The sequence below is a fragment of the Cnephaeus nilssonii genome (genome assembly GCF_951640355.1).
Source record: "Cnephaeus nilssonii genome assembly, chromosome: 15".
NCBI lineage: Eukaryota > Metazoa > Chordata > Mammalia > Chiroptera > Vespertilionidae > Cnephaeus > Cnephaeus nilssonii.
The window spans coordinates 22,589,665-22,609,624 of NC_137086.1; the positions used below are offsets into that span (position 1 = coordinate 22,589,665).

Here is a 19,960-nt window from a genome sequence, read left to right on the forward strand (position 1 = left end):
ATTTTCATAACGAAGTACTCTTAGACAGATATATGTCTGATTCTTGTCATATTTGAGGTTAAGAATTACCTCTAAATTACTTGAGTTAATGGTGAAATTCTTGACAGGGATAACTACAAACAGTGGATCATTAAATGTGTAAATGTTGACCTAATCTATATCCACTTAAACTGTTACTTTTTTTAAAAATGTATTTTATTGATTTTTTTACAGAGAGGAAGAGAGAGGGAGAGAGAGTTAGAAACATCGATGAGAGAGAAACATCGACCAGCTGCCTCTTGCACACCCCCCACTGGGGATGTGCCCGCAACCATGGTACATGCCCTTGACCGGAATCGAACCTGGGACCCTTGAGTCCGCAGGCAGACGCTCTATCCACTGAGCCAAACCGGTTTCGGCTAAACTGTTACTTTTTACTCATTTGTAAATACAGTAGTAGATGCTCTTTTTAAAATTGAGGTATAATTTACAAACCATTCAATTTACCCTTTTAAAGTATACAGTTCAGTGGTTTTTAGTAAATCCACAAGGCGGTGCAACCATTAGCACTATCTAATTCTAGAGTATTGTCTTTCCTTTTTTAAAAATTGATTTCAGGGAGGAAAGGAGAGGGAGAGAGAGATAGAAACATCAATGATGAGAGAGAAACATCCATCGGCTGCCTCCTGCATGTCCCCTACTGGGGGATGGGGCCGAAACCCAGGCTTGTGCCCTGACCTGGAATTGAACTGTGACCTCCTCCCTAAGTTGATGCTCAACCCCTGAGCCATGCTGGCTGGGCTAATTCTGGAGTATTTTCATCACTCCAAAAAGAAACTGCGAATGGATCACTGTTGCCCTTTCTTCACAGCCCTTGGCAACCACCAACCAACTTTCTGTCTCCTTGAATTTACCTCTTTTACAAAAAGGGAATCACAATATGTGGCCTTTTGCTTCTGGCTTCTTTCACTTGGAACTTAGGGTAATGTTTTCAAGGTCCATCCATTGTAGCATGCATTAATACTTTATTCCTTTTTTGTGGTTGCATAATATCCATTCATCTGATTATGGACATTAGATTGTCTCCACTTTTTGGCTCTTTGAATAATGGTGCTATGAACATTTGTGTACAAATTTTGGTGTGGATTTATGTATTCAATTATCTTGGGTATATACTTAGTATTGGAGTTTCTGTGTCATATGGTAATTTTATGTAAAAAATTTTGAGGAACTGTTAAAACTATTTTCCAAAACAGCTATACCATATTTACATTCCCAGCAGCAATGTATGAGAGTTCTACTTTCTCTATATCCTCACCAACACTGTTAGCCATCCTATTGGTATATTTTGGTATGTCATTGTGATTTTGATTTGCATTTTCCCTTATAGCTAATGATGTTAAGCATCTTTTCAAGTGCTCATTGGCCATTTGTATATATACTTTAGAGAAATACTGTATCTATTTATATTCTTTGCCTACTTTTTAGTTGTTTTTGTTAAATTGTAAGAATCCTTTATGTATTCTGAATACAAGTCCTGGTCAGATGTATGATTTGCAAATATTTCTTCTGATTCTGTGGGTTATCTTTCACTTTCTTGATGGTGTCCCTTGAAGCACAAAAGTTTAAAATTTTTATTAAGTCCAACTTATCTATTTTTCTTTAATTACTTATGCTTTACACATCATATCTAAGAAACTGTTGTCTATCCAGAATCACAAAGACTTATGCCTATGTTTTCTTCTAAGAGTTTAGAACTTAGGGTCTTATATTTAGGTCTTTGATCCATTTTAAGTTAATTTGTGTATATGATATAAAGTGTGTGGTGGGGGAGGGTCCAAATTTTTCTTTTGCATGTGGATATTCAGTTGTCTAGTACCATTTTTTAAATTTTATTTTTTAATTACAGTTTAAATTCAACATTTTTTATATTAGTTCCAGGTGTACAGCATAGTGGCTAAACAATTATATACCTTACAAAGTGTTCTCGATATTTCCAGTACTCACTGGGCACAGTATTTCCTATGCTGTACTTTACATCTCCATGACTATTGTCACTACCAATCTGTACTTCTCAATCCCTTTACCTTTTCCACCTAATCCTCAGCCTCCCTCTAGCACCATTTTTAAAAAAGACTACTCTCATTTCCCATTGAATGGTCTTGGCACCTTTGTCAAAACTCAATTGAATGAAAATGTGAGGTTTTATTTCTGTACTCTTGATTTCATTCCATTGATCTACATGTCTGTCTTTATGCCAATACCACATAGTCTTCATTACTGTAGCTTTATGGTGATTTTTTAAATTGGAACATGTGAGTCCTACAGCTTTTCAACATTGTTTTGGCTATTCTGGGTCCCCTGAATTTCCATATGAATTTTAGGTTCAGCTTGTCAGTTTCTGGAATTTTGACAGGGATTGTATTGAATGTGTATATCCAATGGCAAGTATTGCCATCTTTACAATATTGTCTTCCAATCTATGAATATGGGCTGTCTTTCATTTATTTTGGTCTTTTTAAATTTCTTTCAGTGATGTTTGGCAGTTCTCACAGTACAAGCCTTACACTTCTAGTGTTAAATTTATTCTTAAGTATTTAATTATTTGTGATGCTATTGTAAATGGAAGATATTCTTGAATTCATGTTTGGATTTTTCCTGGCTAGTGTATAGAAAAACAGTTGATTTTTGTATATTGATCTGGTACCTGAAACTTTGCTGAACTCAAATAGTTCTAGTAGTTTTTTTGGTGGGTTCCTTGGAATTTTCTATGTACAAGATCATGACATCTGAAAACAGAGGTAGTTTAGTTCTTCCTTTCCAATCTGGATGCTTTCTATTTCATTTTCTTGCCCTGGCTAGAACCTTCAGTACAATGTTGTCTGCAAGTAGTGAGAGTGGACATCCTTGTCTTATTTCTAATCTTAGGTGGATCAGTCATTTACGGTTAAGTATGATGCTAGCTGTGGGCTTTGCATAGATGCTCTTTATCAGGTTGAGGAAGTTCCTTTCTATTACTAGTTTGTTGACTTTTTAAAAATATGTTTTTAATTGATTTCAGAGAGCGGACGGGAGAAGGAGAGAGAGAGAAACATCAATGATGAGAGAATCATCGATATCGGCTGCCTCCTGTACGCCCCCTACTGGGGATCAAGCCTGCAACCCGGGCATGTGCCCTGACCAGGAATCGAACGGTGACCTACTAGTTCATGGGTCACTAAGCCACACCGGCCGGGCTGTTGATGTTTTTATCATGGAAAGGTGTTGGATTTTGTTGAATGTTTTTCTGAATCTATCGAAACGATTATGTGTTTTTTGTCTTTTATTCTATTCATATGGTGCATTATATTGATTGCTTTTCAATTGTTAAAAATAGGTTTGTTATTTTTAAACTGTAGTAATTTTACAGTAAAACCTAAAGTTATTTTAAATGTAGAGCGAAAATTAATCAACATGAAATACACTCTTCTTGTTGTTTTAGAAGAGCGTCCTCACACTTTTGTGCAATGATATGAATGGCTCACGACTTAAGGCTGTCTTTTCAGGACTGCTTTATATTTTTAATATTTCATCCACATTTTATTTCCTTGTCCACTCTAAAGCTAATGAGGAGAAAAATGAAGTAGCAGTAGAATTGAGAAAAAGTTTGTGATTGACAAACTGCATTATTTACTCCTACATTATTGATAGTAAATTTAATGTGGGTAATGAAAATCAGTTTTATTTTATTTAAAATCTGGTCATTAACAAGGCTAATATCTTTAGGAAAAAAACTCAGAAAACAATGGGGTGACGCTTCTATAAAAACAAAAGAAATGAAAAGAGCATGATTTCCATGGTTGTGGTGCCCTTAATAAAGCTGTAGCTTTTGTAGGACAACTTTGCTTATATTTATTTCTAAATCATTGAGTGATATAAGTATTAATGTGAAAACTGATTTAAGCATAAAACAATATAAATATTTTAAAATCCTCACCTGAGGACAATTTTTATTGATTTGAGAGAGAGGAGAGAGAGGAGAGAGAGAGAAAGGAAGAGAGAGAGGGAGAGAAACATCCATCAGTTGCCTCCTGTATGTCCCTCCCCACCACAACCAGGGATCAAACCTGCTACCTAGGTATGTGCCCTGATCAGGAATCGAACCCGCAACCTTTTGTATAAACCAACTGAGCCGCCTGGCCAGGGCAAGCATAAAACAATAGTTATGCTAGGAAAATAAACTTTTGTGTGTTTAAAAACTGGTATATAAGTTAGGGGTTATATTACAGTAAATATTGGGAAAACAAATTGGTTAATATGTGAGGGAAACATATTTTTGTAAAACAAAAGCGCAGAATAGTTCGCCTGCAACTGCAGTTCTGTCCTTGGGTTCTGAGAGTTTTGCTGTCACATATAGTCCATGACAGGCTTGGTTTCTTCAGGAGATTCACTTCTAATGCAAATTTTGTCCATTCATAGCAAGACCAATTCAGAAATATATTATTACCAAGCTATTTATTAAATAGCCTGATAAAACATTGAACATTTCAGACTACTTTCATGAATCCCAGAGACAGAAACAATCAGGCTTTCAAAATAAAGTACTATTTTTTGCTCTTTAGAATTTCAAAACCTTTCCCTGCCTCTTGGCTTCTCTCCCTTACAGTGCTTCTCTCTGGGATGAATCTCCTCCAAAAGGAAAGTGAATAAGAAACTGATTCCAGATTTATTTACTTAATGTAGGTGGTTCTAAATTTTACATTTATATGTTTTCTCTTCTTGTTCCAAATAAAAATTATGCAAACTTGTCCAGGTTTATAATACTTTGCCCAGTTAAATATGCCAAAGGATTTTTGGTTTGAAAAACAACCTGGACCTGGACAAATTTAGGGTGGTGATAATAATTATAATATAAGTCCAAACCTTAATTGTACCACTGGTATAAACTTCTTTAGGTAATTCTATCATGCTACCAACAGAATCAAACTGTAATAACTCTGTAAATTTAAGAGTGTGATAAAATTATAAGCTGATAGATTTTTAAAATCTTATCTGTTGAGCAGAGCTAAAATAATAGTACTCTATGTTTGTGGTGCTATTTTACTGTCCAAAGTGCTGTTAAAAACTGCACTATTTAATTTGTCCCATGAAAAAGAATGATTTTTTACTATCATGTCCCCCTTTTTCTAGATTGGATAAACTGAGACAGGGAAAGATTAGGTTACATAGAAAATTTAATTAATAGAGTTAGGCCTCCAACCCTGGCTTACCGTGTCCAACTAAGTCCTTTCCATGTGCTATCACCAGTTCTAGAGTTTATCTTAGAATTCGAAACTTGTATGTGAGTATGATTAGGTGGTTATTAGAATGTGTACATCAGATGGTTTAATGAATTACCCTGAATGCTAATTGGTATTATGCCATTTGAATGCTTTCTTTTATAGAATAAATATGGCAGAGCTTTCTGAGACTGAAGGACCTGTAGATTGGAAGGAACGATGCGTAGCTCTGGAGTCCCAACTCATGAAATTTAGGGTTCAAGCAAGCAAGATACGAGAGCTCCTAGCAGAGAAGGTAAGCTTTTCTCCCTAACCTGCGTTATTAAACAGCAGCGACGTAGGCCCTATTTCATTTCTGTTAAGTAATCACAGTACTTTTGGGGATAAACACTTGACGCAAAATGACTATAATTTAACCTTTTGTCAGGGCTTTGAAGCCATATTTGGTCTAATCTTTTGCCAGTCTTAGAGTAAATTAAGACTAAAACATTTCATTGCAAATACTAGTGGAATATGTAAGCATTATATGTATTTGACGAATGTAGAGTGCATTTATTCCAGAGAGAAAAGCTATAATTTATTTGATTTTACTAGAGAAGTGTGACAGCATTTTGATCTACTTAAATGTTTAGGAAAGTTATGTTTAAAGTGATTATAGAAGAACGTTCCCTATTGATAGTAAAATGTGTTTATACTGTATTTGAAAAAAATATAGTATTTATATTGACTAACTATATATCACTAAACTATCATCCCAGCTGGAATTTAAGATAATTGTATATGTTTCTTAATAATTCTAATCATGTAATTAAAATTTTATGTCACAAGAATTTGGGGGGCATATATGTGTATAAAATGAATAGATAAATTCATTCATTTGTGCATTCATTCATTCAGAAATATTCATTGAGGGCTGACTATGTGACAGACACTGTTCTTAATGCTGCAGTTACAATTGTGAACAAGACAAGCTGTGTTCCTATTTCCAGGGAACTTGGATTCTAGATCTGCACTGTCCAATATGGCAGCCACTAGCCACAAGTGGCTGTTGAGCATTTGAAATAAAGCTAGGTAAAATTGAGATGTGTTGCAAATGTAAAACACACACCAGATTTCAAAGATTTAGTATGAAAAAAAAAAGAGTGTAAAATATCTTACATTCTCTAGCAATAATTTTTATATTAATTGCATGTTGAAATGATAATTTTTGGATATTGGGTTAAATAAAAAATATTAAAATTAATTTTACTTATTTCTTTTTACTTTTTAAATTTTACTAGAAATTTTTAAATTGTACATGTGACTCACATTATGTACTAGTATTTCTGTTGGACAGTGCTGTCTGAGTGAATGGATAAATGATATTAATGGTCATTACAGGTGGCTTCTTCAACTGTAGTCTGCATAATCCTTTTGGGATGGAGGGCTGGTACAGGTATCAGATCTCCAAAAATGATCATCTTAAATCTTCCTTTCACTTCTAGCTAAGAATCTCTTAGCACAGAGGTATTCTAATGATATAACTACATATCACGAAAACCCAGTAAAACATCATTCAGTTTAATATCATCTTAAATTTTTGTGCTTTAACATCTTTTAGGTCCAAAGATTAAGGTTATGCCATTAGTACCCAATATCAATTTGCATTACTTATCTCTATTATAACCAAAGTTGTAACTTGAGGAAAATACCGGTTGAATATCTCCAAGTTGGGGGAGCTTATCCTAACTCAAAGTTAGTGACACATGCTTTTGTCTTTTGCTCCTCTCTCTATAAAAATCATTTCTTAGGTTGTACTGTGATTTATCTGGTATTTTCCACAATTCTAATCGTCTCATACAATGACTTTTGCCAAGATTATAAATTATATACGTGTTGGTAAACCTCATTCCCAGGTGTTGCCTTAGCCTCTCAGCAGTTAGCTCACTCTTGACTCCTCAAAAATGTTCTTGGTTCTCTATGGACTAAATAGAAGTTATGCTTATTTGGTTTCCAATTAATTGACCTTTAAATTCTGAATTTGATGGCAGCATTTGTTCTGGTTTTTTTTTTAGAAGACTTGTAACAAAATTATTTTAGTGCCCATTTTTTAAACGTTAATGTTGTTTTCTCTACAAGTAAAATTGTAAATAGCTTTTGATTATTAATTTATGTTATTAGACTTTATTTTTTCTTTGTCAGTGGATGAGTTTTGAGAGTAATATTATTTCAGAATTGCTATTTTAGTTGTGGGGTTTTCTTCCTCTTTTTTTTTGTCTTTTGTATCTGTGACTTAAATCCTTTGCCAGATCTAAGAGATGGAATTACTCAGTTGTGTCTTATACAGTGGAAAGTGGATAAGTTTGCCAAGTTACTCATGGTTTTCCAGTAAATAGATTCAACACCAAAATGGAAATAACGTTTTTCACAATATTTTCTGTTATATTCCATTATGCAATATTTTTCTCTGGACTAAAAATTAGTTTTGGTACCCACCCATGTTTTAATAAAAAATATCAAGTATTTGTTGATTTCTTATGTGCTTAACAACCTGTGAAGTAATAAATTTTATTGTTCGCATTTTACAGATTAGGAAACGGATGTTTACTATGTGCCAGGCAATCTTCTAAGTGCTTTATGTAAATTAACTTTTTAATTATTACAACAACTGTATGAGATAGGTACTGAATTATCCATATTTGCATAGGAGGAAACTTAGGCGCAAAGCAGTTATTTAGCTTGCCTGTGTTTGTGCCAAAAAGTAAGTGATGAAGCCAAGATTTGAAACTTGGCATTCTGCTTTTAGAACCTGAGTGCTTAGCCATCACCCTATATGGCCTCTCCCATCTAGTTTTATTACCGCATTCCTTGCTTTCTCTGACATACTTACCCACTCATCTATTCAATCTTCTTTTCAGCCAAGCAACATATAAATCCATCTCTGCTTGGGGGTCGGTATCTGTGTGTTACGATGTTGTGTGTGTGTATGTAGTAATAATGATTTACATAACATTACATATTTTTTCAAAGCAAACCCTATTGCATTGCTTCTACATGCCAACTTGAGTCAAATGTTGCATTCCAGAGGCCAGTCTGGTCCCATTCATAACCATTGGTTTTATGTTAGGACCAGTCTGCCCCATAGCTTTTCCCTACTAGTTCTCCATACCTTCCCCCCAAATGGATGCTGGCCCAAGGCTGAGGATTCTTGAGAGAATACTAATTTGATTCTTTAGCTCTTTGCCAGGAATTCTAGCCAACTTTTCTTTTCTGCAATAGTTTTTGATTCTTAGTTCTGTTTTATTGGCACGGGCTATGGCAGCTAACACTAAGTGCTAACTATAGTTCCTAAGCAATTAGTACAACCATTAGCTAATTTAAACCCCAAAGTAACCTGATGAGGAAACTATTGTGATTCCCAGTCTAAATATGTTGACATTAAGACTGAGAGTATTTGAACAGTATGCCCAGTATCACACAGCTGGAAATTGAAGAGCTGGCATTAAACCTCAGATATTTCACACTTTTCTTGTGATGCAGTTTCTAAATAGAGTGCCTGGCACATAGAAGTAACTCATTATTATTTTCCTATATCTTTCTAAATGAATACACTGGCTAAGTGTGCAAGGAGATGATTGAAACAAATGTAATTGCCAATTAATAGGAGACATCTTTCTGAATTTTTTAGAAAAGACATGTGAGATGATCTCAGAGTGTTTTTTTATAATGAAAGGTGGATTTCAGTTATATACCATATACCTTATTTTTTTTTTTTTTTGGAGATGGAGTAGGAGAATAGGAGAATACAGGGGATTTTTCTTAAAAAGATTTATTTTGTATTTTTCTAATCATAATTTCTAAGTAACTTAGAATATTGAAGTTTATGAAGAAAAAGGCCTTATTGAAGTCTTGGGCAAATACTGCTGTAAGTGGGAGAGGTCTTTAAAGGAATTTAAGGAATGGTGTTGGAAATATCTCTAGTATGCCAAATATAAACTCTTCAGGGAAGCTGAGATTTAAGTAGTTTTCCTACTTTACAGTATTACCAGTTTTCTGAGTCAGGGAGGGAAAAAGGCAAGTTTCATTTTAAGTTGAAGTGAATGTTATTTCCTATGGGTTAGATTGGAAGAATTTCTCCTTTAGGTTTCCGTGTGGCCCACATCACCTCATGCTGCCTTTGGCTGAGACAGCATTACTGTCTGGTTTCTGGCCACTTGACCTTCCTTCTGAGACTGTGATTCCCAAGCGGTGGTTTAGAATTCTCTCCTGGGAATGAGGAGTCTGTGGACAGCACAAGGTTTGCTTTTCATATGACCACGATTACCCTATTTTTTTTTATTACCCTATTTAAATTCCACATCTCAGTGTCTCTGTTGCCTCACCTAATATTTCACAGTGCCTAACAGAAATTATACGTATACTAACGATAAGACTTTGCAGGCTAATTTATATCATTTTGGGCTACTGTCGGAAGATATTATTTATTATAACAAAATGGTGATAGAGTCTTTTATGGGTTCTATGGGGCTGGGGGGGGTGGGGTGGGCGGAAAGCCAGGAAGAAAGCTACTTGGGGGATTGCGGTCTAGTAAGTATAAAGGCCCTAAAGTATTCTGTCTAAAGTAGCCAGCCTACAATACTCGAAACACTAAGCATTAATGGCTGTGGTGTTATGATCTAAGATCAGTGGCCGATTTCCTCCTGCCGTTTGCTGCTGTGTCCAGTCTGGCTACAGAGGGCACTTCTGTAGTAATCAAAACAGTAGGTTTTGTTGTCGTATTAAGTGGCCTGTTCATAAAATACTTATTTTTGTCCAATGCCTGATATGGGCAGCAGATCATTCAAGTGTCTTTTAGTGACTTGGTGTGGATTGCTTATGGAATTAGCCCAAGCTTTACATCGTGAAAGTAAAAACTTACATGAATATTTCCTGCACTGCTTTATTAAGTGTTTTGCAAAGTTACTTTCCAGCTTACATGATTATGAAAACAGTCACTCAGAATTACAGTATTGCCTTTCTATAAACTGATTTTAAAGTGCCCTAAACTTCATTGGAGATACTTACATGTATATTTACATTTATGTAATGTGACACATTCCTTAAAAAGTTGATGATATTGTGAGATTTCTAAGTGCCATTCAAAAGGGAAATATGAGCTTTTATATTTTTTCTATTTTCCTCACTTTACAGATGCAACAGCTTGAGAGACAAGTTATTGATGCTGAACGTCAAGCAGAAAAAGCTTTTCAACAGGTAGGGTATAATTTTAGTTAAAAATGCCTTTTCTGCCTCTACTAATATCATCATTGTTTTGCCCAAAACAGTCCTCAAACTAGTCTTCTGCCCTCCTCTACATACTATCATTTTGACTGTTCATGAGCTGGATCCATAGAGAAATGGAGAATCTCGCTTTATTTTGCCACTTAACTGATTTTCAAAAGGATAAATATACTTCTGTTAGGAAGTTTCATTTTACTTTTGAGAAAATCAAATATGAATTTTATGGTAATCCTAATCAAAATGAAGTTTTGTATATAAATAATATTCAAAGCAGTTTTATTTATAGTAATAAAGAGTTGGAAATAATATGAATGCCATATCATAGAAGAATAAAGGAGTGAACTATATCCACTCCATGAAGCATTAAACAACAATTAAAAATAATATAATAGCTTGGCTGGTGTGGATCAGTGGTTGAGCGTTGACCCAGGAACCAAGAGACTGAGTTTCGATTCCTAGTCAGGGCACATGCCTGGGTTTCAGACTCGATCCCTAGTAAGGGGTGTGCAGTAGGCAGCTGATCAGTGATTTTCTCTCATCATTGATGTTTCTATCTCTCTCTTCTTTTCCCTCCTCCTCCCCCTTCCTCTCTCTGAAATAAATAAAAACATATTTAAAAAAAACTTTAAAAATAATAATATTACAAAGAATATATATTACTAATATGGAACAATTCTTAGAGTTATATTAGGAAAACTACATACAAAATTTTACAATTAATATGTTAATAGGCATGGGGAGACAAGTCAAATGCTTGATAAGTCACTTAACCCTTTTTGGGTCTTGCCAATAGCAAAATGAGTGGTTTGGATGAGGCCACCAACCTTAAAGTTTGTCTAATAACCTTAAATCCATAGCTTCACATTTTGTGAAAAGATGTCTATCAGATTCAGTCAAGTCAATAATTCAAAATTATTATTCTTCCAAGAAGTTTATATTAAATTGCTTATCCTTGCTCTAAGTCAGTGGTCGGCAAACACATTAGTCAACAGAGCCAAATATCAACAGTACAATGATTGAAATTTCTTTTGAGAGCCACTTTTTAAAACTTAAACTTCTTCTAACGCCACTTCTTCAAAATAGACTCGCCCAGGCCATGTTATTTTGTGGAAGAGCCACACTCAAGGGGCCAAAGAGCCACATGTGGCTCACGAGCCGCGGTTTGCCGACCACTGCTCTAAGTTTATCATGTTTTGTCCTTCAATTTGATAATAGTAGTAGTATCAAATTATGTTTTCACCTAAAAGATTTAATTTCACACAGTGGATTCTTTTAGTGGCCTGACAAGTTTCCAAGGAAACCCAAACTAACCTAATCCTTGGTTTTCTTAAATTAATTATTCTTGAAAAGAAAATTTTTAAACTTTATTATGCCAAATGTCAACCCCTACAAGAGTAGAGAATATAGGTAATGAACACCCAATATCAACTTCAACAGTTAATTAACTCATGATTACTCTATAACTCCACCCACTTTTCCCTCCTCACCCCCACACGAGGTTATTTTGAAACAAATCCCAGACATCTTATCATTTCACCCATGAGTATTTCAGCAACTAATCTAAAAATGAAGACTTAAAAATCTTAACTACAGTGCCATCATCACATTAAAAAATTACCAATAATTCTCTAAAACCTCAACTTTAGGTATTGGTAGAAGTACTAGTAGTAATGGTAAGGATATTTGCTGTGCTTGATTTTTATATTCATTATTACTATTATTATTATTAATTTTAGAAAGAGGAAGGGAGAGAGAGAAACATCAATGTGAGAGAGAAACATTGTTCTGTTGTCTCTTGCATGCACCCCAACCAGGGATTGAACCTGCAACCTTACAGTGTAAGGGACAATGCTCCAACTTACTGGGCTTATATTCCTTAGCTGATAGTAATATCTCCTCTTCAACCTAAGTATTGGTTAAAAAGCCAATAATTAAAAATCTACACTAATAAAAGAGAAACATGCTAATTGACCGTACCTTCGAGACGCCCACCAGCCAATCAGGACTGAGATTTAATTAACTCATGGTTACTCTATAACTCACTTTGTAAGGAGTGAGATTTACAAAGATGGTGGGTTAATTTGCATATGCAGGCGCTGAGCAGCCGGGGGTGGGGTGGGATGCAGATGTTCCACACCACCCCAGCCGCTCGGGGCCTCTGGGCAGCATGGGAAGGTGGAAAGGCGGCTCTGGCCAGAGCGAAGGCGGTGCCAGCAGCCAGGGGAAAGAAGGCCCATTCTTGCACGAATCTTCGTGCATCGGGCCTCTAGTAAAATTATAAAAGGTTACTTATAGTCCATGGAAGACTCTTATTTTTATGACACTCTGTCATTCTACACCAAGGGCTTTGTTTTTTTCTGTAGTGGGTCCTGTATGTATGTCCCTGTTTAGCCCCACACCTTGCAGCACACATTTTGTCCGCCTCTCAGGCTTTCATGTCTACCTCCTCGTCTTCTCCTTTCTGACTTTGGCCTTTCCTCATGACATCTCTCTTTACCTCTAGTGCCCCTGTCTGTTTCTATATGTCTCTCTATCAGGTAGAGATATCTTTCCCTACCCTTTCTTTCTCCTCTTTAACTGCTCATACTATAGGGAAAAAGAAAGACATTGAGAATGGCTTTGTTTGCCCTTTCTTAAGTTGAAATACTTACTTTACATATATGGCACATTTATTTAGCTCTGAAAATTAACCTAAACTAAGTAAATTTTATGTGTGATTTTCAGGGTTTTTTTTTTCTTTGATTCACTGGATCTTAGCAGAAATAAAGAAACCCCATCCCCAATTCAAGGGAAGCAAACCATGGCAGTTTACAGCCATTAGGCTCATCTACTGATTTGATAAGTTAACAGGAAGAATTTCTTATTTGACGTTGTCCTTTGAGGATACCAGGTGTAAAGTTACTTAATTCTTTGTGCTACATTTTTAAGCAATAAAACATCATAGTTGATTATTTTAGACATACTGCCTTAAATCAATTCCCACCCCTAAAAAAGGAGTAAGATTTGCAAATCTCCCAGTTTCTATACAATTTAGCAAAATCTGTTTATATTTCTTTTTGTGACATTTTAAATTTATTCAGTACCTATTTTTTATACCTCCAATGGGAGGATTTTTTTCTTAAATACTTCATAATGAATCTAAAAGTTAACAGGAAATATAAACAGAGCAGATGAATTCTCATGCACCGATTATAGCACCTTGCTTTGGCCTTCACAAGATTAAGTAAATATTATTAAGTTAGGGCAACTGAATCCTTTGCTATCTTGAACAGTTTCCATGGGACTGTGGCCTATTTGATGTTTATGTTGCTTAAATTCAGCTTGTCCTTTGTCATTGAGCCATATCCTAAGACTTAAACTGTATTTATATTAACCAAAAAGGAATGTTTCACCACTAAAAGCAGTAGTCAGCTGAAACCAGCTCAACTGGACACTTTTTAGCTTTGACCATTTTTCTTCTTGTTTATTCATGAGGGGCGTCACCTGCAAAACCATTAAATACGTGGGCTTTAGGAAAAAAAAAATCACATATTTCCCCAGAGGCATATTGGCAGTCTTTATACTTAATGCTGTAGGACATTTTTATTGTTACTCACAACTTTTGAAAGCAGTGTGTGCAGTTCAACCCACTACTGTTTATGAGTATTCTGTGAGACAGGAAAGCAACAAGTAGCACATTTGGAAGATAATGATCCACACGATTCATTCCCCTGATTACCTGTGTACTCAAATCTACTACACGATTTTATGCTAAACAAAGAGGGTAAATAATTTCCCCTGTAGAAGTTTGTGTTTTCCTTCTGTCCTGAGTTCTATCACTTGCCTTTGTTTGTGGTTGGTAGGAGCTGGATTTAAAGTTCCCTGTGACCATTCTAACTTGTGGGCTAATCTGCCTTTCTGCAAAGTTGGTTCTTAGTATCCAAATCATTTTTGGTTCCTAATAAATGATTACTACTCAGTCAATCCTAATCTGCAGGGCCTTGCAAGTGTTTCTTTAACCACCAGTTTGAATTCATATATGTTTGTTACCGGCCAATCTCTGAGTAGTTAAAATTTTTATATGGTTCAGATTAAATGAATCAAGAAAGAACCGGGCTATTTTCTGTGGACTTGTGGTAAGATATTTTGAAAGCTGCTTGGCTTTTCTATAAGCCTTTTCTGTAGAACTCTTATTCTTTAATTATCAAGGACGACTAATGAATTCTGTGGAACTTGGTCTTAATAGGACCACTTAGCAAGTGGGTTGCCTGGAACTACTTTGTGATCCCTCTCCCTAGGAGACGTTGCCATTTTTGCCAATATTTTCCTTGCCTGGGAAAGTTGTTTATCTAAAAGTGCTAATCAATTTACAGAGTTGCACATGCCAAAGATGCAGCCAAGGAGCTCTGGCGGTGGCATTCATTCATAAAACGAGAACGCCTTTCAAACGGAACATGTTTTTCAAGGAAGATGCGTACTCCCAAACCAGAGTTTTCCTAGGCAATAATAGGACGGTTTTATGTGGCAGCCCAAGGTCTGTAGGGTGGCTTGTTCTGACTCAATAAAAAGAGACAGTAGGTATAGGCCTGGTAATATTTATTTCTATTCTTATTCAGTTATTTTTGGTTTTCTTTAGGCTTATAGGCGTGGAAAAATTTCTTTCCTTCTAGGTTCTTTGGCTGCTCTAATAATTAACTTGGCATAAGACAGATTTACAGGATTAAAAACCCCAAATTTAATGATTTATGTATGGGAGCCCCATAAAGATATGAGACTCATAGAAGTGAACAAAGCAGGTAGCTTTCATACCTTTTAGACGAGAGAACAATAAATTTGTGAAAAATTGACAAAACAAAGGGGGTTGCGCTTCACTAAATTTTTGAAGAAGTAACAAGACTTGTTTGTATAGTTTTCTCGGCCCTAAATTTATTTTAATATATTTTATTAATTTTTACAGAGAGGAAGGGAGAAGGATAGAGAGTTAGAAACATCGATGAGAGAGAAACATCGATCAGCTGCCTCTTGTACATCCCCTACTGGGGATGTGTCCGCAACCAAGGTACATGCCCTTGACCGGAATCGAACCTGGGACCCTTGAGTCTGCAGGCGGATGCTCTATCCACTGAGCCAAACCAGTTAGGGCTCGGCTAAATTTCTTATTCCAGTGGTTAAGAATGCCTTCTACCCTCCTGATACAGGGAGGGTATCTTTCAAACGGGAGATTTGTTTCCTGCTTTGGGGGGAACCAAAGAGGGTCAGAGTGTCCTTCTTGTACTGGCTGTTTCTCAAGTAACTTTAATTCAAATCATCAATATGCCAAAGAGGCATGTTTGGGGGAGATATATTCTGCTCCCCTTTAGGTTTATCATCTGTTACTGGATCCCTGGAGCAGATATACCATTTTGGACTTGGACTCTGCTCTTCTCTCTCTGCTTCCAAAGCTACAGGATGTCCTGTGCAGAACTGGCTGTGCCATCTTCAGATCGACCCTAGATATTCACTGTCCTGCTCCAGCTGTTTTTCATGACAGCGTCCCTAATGTAGACCTCTGTCCTTGACTATGGGTCTGCGGTTTCTGCAGAAAGCCTGCTATGTTATGTTAAAAAAAAAATCTAAACCTTAAGGTAACTTAAAATTGTCTTTTGGATAGTGAAATACATTTTTTTTTATCTTTTTAAAAAATCTACTTTTATTTTCATAGTTTCCAGCCATGTGGGTGGTGTTCAAATAGGACACTTTTGGCAATGGAGTTGAATTTACATTTATATGCTGAACCCACAGGTGAAATCTTGTATTCATGGTTAAAAAAACAAAACCAAACTAACCTTAAGATCATCCTTCCAGATGTTAAGTATTTTCAAACATTAAGTAAGGACTGCGTGATTTTTCAGAGGTGTTTTTCATAGTTTAAGGTTTTTCATCCTAACTATAATCTTTAATTCCTCAAATGCTTTTGCATATTTATCTTCTTGGCCCCTATAATCTGAAACATTGCTAAAACTACTTTCTTACTTATTTGGAGTATATAAACTAAAAGTCTTAGTATCGTAGAAATTGCCCAGCACTTCATTTTCTTTCTTACTATCCTTAACACTCACACATCCCTTTTGAACATCTAAGATTTTACATGTTCAAATGTGTTTTGCAAAAGATATAAGCAGAGCCAATATATTTTAGATATTTTTTATGATTCCATCAGTGAACCTTAAGGTTCTTTTGATTTCCTTTTGCTTTCCATTATATATGTGTGTGTGTGTGTGTGTGTGTGTGTGTGTGTGTGTGTGTGTGTTTTCATCTAAGTTTAATTTTCCCCTCAAAATGTGTTATTATGCTAGGCCAGTGGTCGGCAAACTCATTAGTCAACAGAGCCAAATATCAACAGTACAACGATTGAAATTTCTTTTTTTAAAAAAATATATTTTATTGATTTTTTACAGAGAGGAAGGGAGAGGGATAGAGAGTTAGAAACATCGATGAGAGAGAAACATCGATCAGCTGCCTCCTGCACACCCCCTACTGGGATGTGCCCGCAACCAAGTTACATGCCCTTGACCGGAATCGAACCTGGGACCCTTGAGTCCGCAGGCCGACGCTCTATCCACTGAGCCAAACCGGTTTCGGCTGAAATTTCTTTTGAGAGCCAAATTTTTTAAACTTAAACTTCTTCTAACGCCACTTCTTCAAAATAGACTCGCCCAGGCCGTGGTATTTTGTGGAAGAGCCACACTCAAGGGGCCAAAGAGCCGCATGTGGCTCGCGAGCCGCCGTTTGCCAACCATGGTGCTAGGCCATCCAATTAGAGTCTTTATTTCACCACTCACCTTCTTTATATTTCTTTAAACTTTGTTTAAAATATGAAAAAGTTAGGGCTGGAAACTTCCTGATTCTATACTCTTATGAAATGCTTTGCATATTATTATTGTTCTACTAAACATGTACATTACTTTATATGATAGCAATATTATGCAAATCTCTAATGTACCCTTTTGTACCTCAGAGTTAACACCACTTGGCAAAGTAGTCTTCAGACTTGATAATTGTTATATATATTAAAATGTGCTGTGCAGTATTTTCCTTTTATGATGATACCTTTTAGGAACTTACTTAATGTTAAAGTAAAATTCTAAATTTAATACTATGATAAATTAAGTCCATGCCTAATTTTATTATTTCTCTTCTGAACTTAGGTACAAGTTATGGAAGAGAAATTAAAAGCAGCTAATATTCAAACCAGTGAATCAGAGACAAGATTATATAAAAAGTGTCAAGATCTGGAGATCCTGATACAGGAAAAAGATGACATCATACAAAACTTGGAACTGCAACTTGAAGAGCAGGTTAGGAAGAATTTGATCATTAAACAGTTCTAAATATATGCATTCATTTATGCATAATCACAAAGATTAAAGAGACAGAGCTTGAACTTCTAAATTTTGGTCAGAAATCTTACTCATTTGGTCAACCCATAGAATTGCATCACATTAATTGATGAGAGGTGAAAGTAAAATGGCATTCACCTTTAAGTCTGGGGTAATTCTGAGACACTTTTTGTATGTGACAATGCTCCTAACTATAAACGTTTGAGTGTAATGTTTAAGTTGAAAACACTTGGTTATCAGCAGGCATTTCTGTCTGTAAAATGTTTCAAATAAATCTTTGTTTTAGATAGGGTGTTGGGAATGTTGATGGATCATTATATTTTAAATATATGTTTGTGGCTAATCTGTCTGCTTAGAAATGTGCACACTGCTTATAAACCACTTTATTGAGATCAAGTATTGTATTTAGTTCATTTTAAAAGTTTATTAGCAAAAAAAAATTGCATTAGGATTATTTAGCATCATTTAAATATGACCACTATGAAATTGTTAAATATGTTAAATTACTTATTTTCAGCTTTTTTTTTTCATTTCTGTGGGTATTGGTGTTTTATTGGGTCAGTGGTTTCCAGCCTTCACCACCCCTGTTCCCCACCAACTGTAATTTATACGGAAGTCACATTCTCAGTAGTTTTGTGACCATAACTAGATTTTAAGGTTGGTAAATGTAAGCTAGCGCTTTTTGATCTTCATTTTTTCTGGATCTTTAAAAACTGGTAGTGTTTGAGGGGAAAACAAAGCCATGCCCCAGAGGAGATTCTGACTCTCTTCTCTCTAACCTGGTTGACCCCCCGTCCCCCATTGTTGTAAACCCTAGACCATTCTGAGAAATGGTTTCTTTTGTTGAAAAGTTCAGTGGATGGATTTCAGTATATTATCTTTCAGAGAAAGAGAATAGCAGTTGTTAAAACTAGTAATATTTGCATATGCTATTATGGTTTATTATTTTATCTGCTGGACAATTGTCATTTTTTACTCTATTTGGTAATTTGAAGGTAGAGGTATTAACTTGGAAACAGGTTTTAAGTGTATTTGCCTTTTTCTATGTATGATTTAACATTTTTAGACCTGTGAGCTTATATTTGAACTAAACAAACTGTTAATGTTATTTCAGAAACAAATAAGGATACAAGAAGCTAAAATAATAGAAGAGAAAGCAGCTAAGATCAAAGAATGGGTAACACTTAAGTTAAATGAGGTACTTATTGTTATATTTTGCCTTTTCTGTACCTTTTACTTCTTTTAAATAGGTAAGTTATCAGAATATATGATCAGTCTCAGTGAAACAAAATTCTGATCAGTTGGTTTGGCTGCTGTCTTTCGGTAAATGTGAGATAGGGAGCTTTCATTTTAATGTTCAGTATATTTCTAAAATGAAAAATATTGATAGGCTCACGGTAATCAGTATAAGTAGCCTCATTCTAATTAGTACTTTTTAAACTCTATTTCATTAATTTTAAATAATTATAGAACATGTGAATGTCATAAAATTGTGTTCAGTATCTAATAAGTACACATTATTTAGTTTATATGGCAGATTAAATGCTAAAATAATTCGGTTTAAATTAATTTTACAGTGTAAAGGCATAGGGGGTGAAAACACTTAAAACTCTTAGTTTTAGAAAAAATTAATATTGAAGCCATAATTATGTAGATTGATAACTTATGCTGATAAATCTATCTGATATTTGCTTATCATTTCTTTTGTATTTTGCTTATGTGTAATTAGGTATTGACATTTTCTAAATATTCTAATTTACTAGTATATTTTAGAAACATATATAAATATATTTTTATATATAAAATAAAAAATATAAAAGAATACTATGTGTCCTTTTAGCTGGAATTGGAGAATCAGAATCTTCGTTTGATCAACCAAAACCAAACCGAAGAGATAAGAACAATACAGTCAAAACTACAAGGTATGAGTACTTTGACTAAAACAGCTCAGTTGATTTTATTTGGTTATATACAATTTTACTCTTGAGCACTTGAAATATGACTGGCACTACTAAGGAACTGAACTTTACATTTTATTTAATTTGAATTGATTTATATTTAAATAACCACCTGTCCATATTAGAAAACACAAGTAACACAAAAGAG

General features: G+C 35.1%; 1 protein-coding gene across 6 annotated transcripts in view; it reads left to right on the forward strand.

Moving 5' to 3' along the window:
• PLEKHH2 (pleckstrin homology, MyTH4 and FERM domain containing H2) overlaps positions 1–19,960 on the forward strand; it is a 71,324-nt gene that overhangs the window by 1,733 nt on the left and 49,631 nt on the right. For 4 of the 6 annotated variants that reach the window (XR_013814594.1, XR_013814595.1, XM_079791537.1 and 1 more), the window contains exons 2-6: positions 5,403–5,532; positions 10,407–10,469; positions 17,663–17,812; positions 18,969–19,052; positions 19,695–19,776. Coding sequence is in view for 4 of the 6 variants with exons in the window: in XM_079791537.1 (XP_079647663.1) it covers positions 5,410–5,532; positions 10,407–10,469; positions 17,663–17,812; positions 18,969–19,052; positions 19,695–19,776 (502 nt within the window). In the remaining 2 variants the exon portion in view is untranslated. Of the gene's footprint in view, positions 1–4,624; positions 4,698–5,402; positions 5,533–10,406; positions 10,470–17,662; positions 17,813–18,968; positions 19,053–19,694; positions 19,777–19,960 lie in introns of all 6 variants that reach the window. The other 2 variants (XM_079791538.1, XM_079791539.1) reach the window with 1 other exon arrangement.